We start from the raw sequence: 4,723 nt of genomic DNA, 5'->3' as shown, positions 1-4,723 counted from the left end.
CCCCCTGCCTGCAGGCACCATGAGCTGTAGTGCTCAGCATCCTCTCCAAAACAGCTCCCCAGAGCTACCCCATAGCTGAAACACACACCCAGGTCCTGCTCCACAGCCTAGCAGGGAGATGGACACCTCCACCAGCATCCCCAGCCTTCCAAGGCAGGGAAGCCACTGTAGGTCATTTTGTGAAGCATTTTGAACACTTCCAAGTGTGTCCATGGCCCAGACATTTCATGTTGGAGATTGGTTTCCAGCACATTTAGTCATGCACGTTCTTCACCACCTGCCCAGTGTCTCTCCACTGACTGTGGAGACTGAAACTGCTGCCACACCAAGACTCTGGCAGGATGGATGGAGCTTGGGCAACCTGCTCACTCCCTGCCCATTTTCCTCCACATCCCTCAAGTAGATGCTGGGCTTGAAATTATGTCCCTGCCTGGTACCCTTGTGATGGCAGAGATGACCTGGGTAATGGAGACTGGAGGTGACCTGCAGCCAGGCTCTGAGCAGAGGGATGTTGCAAGGGTGGGAGGGAAGAGCAAGGAGAGCAAGAAAGATTATATGACCCATGCTGCCTGCATGGAGACCCCTCCAGCTTACCTTTGCAGGCCTTGCGGTCCGTGATGGACTTGCTGAGGTCCCGGTAGAAGCCCTCCTTGCAGTAGTGGCAGTGCCGCCCTGCGGTGTTGTGCCGGCAGTTGAGGCACACGCCGCCGCTTTTCCTGCCCGAGAGCTTGTACAGCTCCATGTTGAAGCGGCAGCGCCGGGCGTGCAGGTTGCAGTTACAGGCTGCAAGGTAAGGGGAGAGGGTGAGGGCTGGGGGTGAGACCTGGGACCCCCCTGGGTGGGCTGGAGCTGCCCCAGTGCCGGCGAGTGGGACAGGCAGGGCACAGTTGGCCCCAATGTGCCGTCCAGATGTGCAGCATCCACCGCTGCCGAGGGGTCAGGGTGGAGGAGAAAGGGCACGCGTAAGGCTGGGGCATGGCTTGGCTGGAGGCAAGTGTGGGATAGAGCGGTGCAGATGGAGGGTCTGGCAGCACACTCAAGCACCTGCAGCCTCATTGTCCTCCATGTGCCTTCCCACCCACCTCATGCCATGGGGCGTACTGGCCTTGCCTCTGCTGCCTTGCAGGGCACCATCCTCACCACCAGCAACGGAGCCCCCAGAGCCCTTACACGTAAGGCTCTACCCTGTGTGCATGTGCACACACACAAAGCAGTGCAACCAGCAACCCGTGTGTGCACAAGGACACACACAAGCTCATCTGCACACAATCATGTACATGTGAATATGCATACACAAAAAATGTGCCCCTGAACATGCACATACATGTGCACACACACGTGTACATGTGCACTTTCATACACACATGTGCATCTAAATGTCCCCATGCCATTACATGTGCACACATGCACATGCATGCATACAGATGTGCACAGAAACAGCTACATGCCATCACACAGAATCACAGAGTCACAGACTGGTTTGGGTTGGAGGGGACATTAAAGCTCATCCAGTTCCAACTCCCTGCCACAGGCACATATACACATACACAGACCTGTGCACACACATGTGCACAAACGCGTGCTCACACACATGCATGAATACACATGCAGAGATGCTGGCGCACGTGTACACATGTGTGCTGCTGCAGACCCACACGCACGCTGTTCTTTCATCAGGCACTGCACAGCTCCCCCCCGCCCGGGTCCACGTGTGCAAGATAAAAAGGCAAAGCAATGCCCGCTCCTGCTTAACACTCGCAAAAGGATAATGGGAACAAGATTTCCTTCGGCAAAACGCGGCGCCCTCCCCCCGGAGCCGGTAAATTGAGGTTGGGTGAGAGTTTTTCCAGGCGTCCTGTGAAATTCATTAACGTGTCAGCCCAGATTTAACTGCTCAGGCCTGGCTTGGCGGGCGGGGGGAGGTGTGTTTCCCCGCTTGGCGGGCGCTTGAAGTTGCCTTCCCCCCGCCGCGGCCGGCAGGAGCTTCAGCCCCACAGATCAAACGCTCCCTCGCCCGCCTGTTTGCAAGGATGCTAGGGGAAGGAAGACAGAGTGAACCCCGGACCTAAAACCAGAAAGAGCCTTTTGGAGGCTTACGTGAGCGGGGCGAAGGTTGGTGCTGGCACCACACGCTCAAACCCTCAGCTCCCCCTGGAGCTCCCCTGCGCTGAGATTAGTGTAAAAATCACATGGCAGGCATCAAAATAACACTTGGTGTGGCGGTAAGTGCCTCAGGGGCTTGTGCCTTTTGAGCTCCTTTTTGTTTCCCTGGTGCTGGTGAAAATAGGGACTTCTGAGGCGAATTCTGACTTGGGATGCTGAGATGCAATGCCTGGAGGGAGAGCAGCGAATACTGCCCTTGGTCCAAGCAGTCTGGGATGCTCTGTGCCCGGGATGCTGATGCTCGGCCAGACTTTGACAGGGCCAGGAGAGGTGGTAAAGTATCCCAACATCCAGGCTGTCCTTGCACTCACCTGATAGCAGGACAGGGACAAGCCAGGTTGTTTGTGCCACTGAACTGAGGCAGCTGCATGGAACGGCAGCAAAGGAGCATTTTTTGGGGGTAGAGGAGCTTCGCTATTCCCTTGCATCACTGAAACGCCAGTTGGGTCACCCCAAAAAGTAGCTCTGCTGTCCCACTGGGAACCACCCCTGTTTGCCCCTGGCATCCTCTGGGGAAAGAGAGTGGATGGCAGCCCAGGGGGGAGCCGATGGGCAGCAGAGAGAGGTCAGGTAAATGATTCGCTGCCCTTGGCGCGGGTCCCTCCCTGTCTCCTGTTTAATTGGTAAGAGAGTAACCGGCTGGGACATTTCACAACATCACCGACCCTGCTGTGGGCTGGGGCCCTCCCGGGTGGCACCTTTCCCTGGGAACATGCTGCAGATCCTCCCAGGAGCTGGCTTTTAGGAAGAAACCTCCTCTTGCTGCCCAGCATCATCCCCTCTGGGGACTAAACCCCTCTGGGATGCTGCTGCTGCCCACTCCAGGTTGTTGCTCCCAGTATGAGTTGGGGGTCAGCAAACTGCCTCCAGCTGAGCTGGAGCCAAGCCGGGATTTTGGCATGATCCAGCCAGCCGAGGTGGGGATCTGGCCAGGATGGGATGGGTGGCTGTCCCCTGCTCAGGGACAGGGTCAGACCAGCACGGGACCCACAGCGCAGCTGTCTGGCACTAATTGGGGTAGCCAGGTCCCCCTCTTACCCAGATAAATACTTCCCTGTTCCTCAGCGCCGGCTCGGTTGCAAGCTCTGTCTGTCTCCCGTTAATCACTAATTAAAGGCTTGAATGTTCCCTGCTGCTTGGGGTATTAATAAGAATTTAATCGCACAGTTTGGGGCTAATTACGTGGTAGCTTGCTTCCGCCCTCGTACAGTATGCCCAATTAAACAATCATATGATCAATTAAACAATCACAACATCTAATAATTTGCAATAATAGACTAATTAAACGTTGACACCTTGCAATGGAGCAACCTTCTGTCCCCCTTTTGATGGTGCTTGAACCCCTTCCCAGGCTCTGGCCACCCCACAACCTCTCCTCCTCCGGGCTGCCGCGGGTGAGGAGCGCAGGGTGATGGCACAAGGTGGTTTGGGGCAGGGATCCCGGCACGGGACGGGCAGCGCCGTGCACTAGGGCACACATGTGGCAGGCGATGGATGGAGCCCGCGGGGCAGGAGCACGGCTGCTGCCCCTAGAAGTTCCCTGGGAATAATTAGGGAAGGCAGCAGGCTCAGCGAAACCCTAGACCTGCCGCTGCTGCCAACCCACAGCGGATTCGAGCTACGCCCCTGCTTTGGCTGGAGGAGAGCCCGGGGCAGGATGGGGCTGCACCTCCGCCCTGGGATGGGAACCGAGACCCTCCCTCCCATCCACACTGCCCCTCCTCATGTGGAATGTGTTTGGGAAAAGAGGGGCTGGAGCTCGCACCTCTGCTGCCAAGAAGCAGGAGGGGAAGCAGAAGTGGTGGACAGCCCCCCCTGAAGGGCTGCGAGGGGCAAGGCTTAGCCACTCCAGCCCCATCCCGGGAGAAGCAGGGCTCAAGATGCTCAGACAAGTGTGAATCCCCTCCATCATGGTGGCTGCCTCTCCCCAGCACCTCTGCCTGGGCACCTGCACTCCATGGGGTGCAGCATTCCAGCAGATTGGGGGTTCAGGGGGATGCTGCCCACCTGCCGCCTGCCAAAGCCATCACCAACCCCGAAGCACTGGCCACTGCGCTCCCAGGGAAGGACCATGGCCAGTGCTGCTGTTTTCCAGCACATATGCTAGGAAGAAGGTGAAGAACATCCTGTCAGGGAAGGGGCTGTCCGCAGCACAGATCCTGCTCCACGGGTAAAACAGGCCAGGGCAGATCACAGGGATGGGGTGGGGGTGGGGTGTGTGTGTGCGGTTTCTGAGATGATTTTTGCGTGGAAAGCACTGAGATAGAATAAAGAAAGCAAACATGTACAAGAAGGGGCAGAGGACATGAGGGAAGCACATGGGATCCTCTAAATCCCATCACTGCACCGAGGATCAGTGTTTTCAGGCTGTGGCATCCCGGATCAATCTCCACAGCCCCCCAGCCCAGAGCAGAGGGAGCAGCAGCCAGCGAGGTCTTCCCAGGAGGGCGCAGCCCCTTCCCCACTGAACCCCCTGCATCAAAGCCAGCCCTGTACATTATCCCAGTGCTCCGGGAGCGCTCCTGCCGCGGCCGCCACCAAGGGAACAAGAGCACCCGCA

The 4,723-nt window shown here is 57.5% G+C and overlaps 1 protein-coding gene across 1 annotated transcript in view; it reads right to left on the bottom strand.

Annotated features, from left to right (window-relative positions):
- The window catches only part of LOC104411860 (netrin-3), a 21,934-nt gene that overhangs the window by 13,177 nt on the left and 4,034 nt on the right, over positions 1 to 4,723 (bottom strand). Inside the window, exon 2 of the mRNA XM_010022394.1 lies at positions 595 to 783. Coding sequence (XP_010020696.1) covers positions 595 to 783 — 189 coding nt within the window. The remainder of the gene's footprint in view (positions 1 to 594; positions 784 to 4,723) is intronic.

Source organism: Nestor notabilis, unplaced genomic scaffold (assembly GCF_000696875.1).
Source record: "Nestor notabilis isolate BGI_N333 unplaced genomic scaffold, ASM69687v1 scaffold16369, whole genome shotgun sequence".
Taxonomy (NCBI): domain Eukaryota; kingdom Metazoa; phylum Chordata; class Aves; order Psittaciformes; family Psittacidae; genus Nestor; species Nestor notabilis.
Note: the sequence above shows the minus strand (reverse complement) of the source record. Positions and strands in the feature narration are given on the sequence as shown.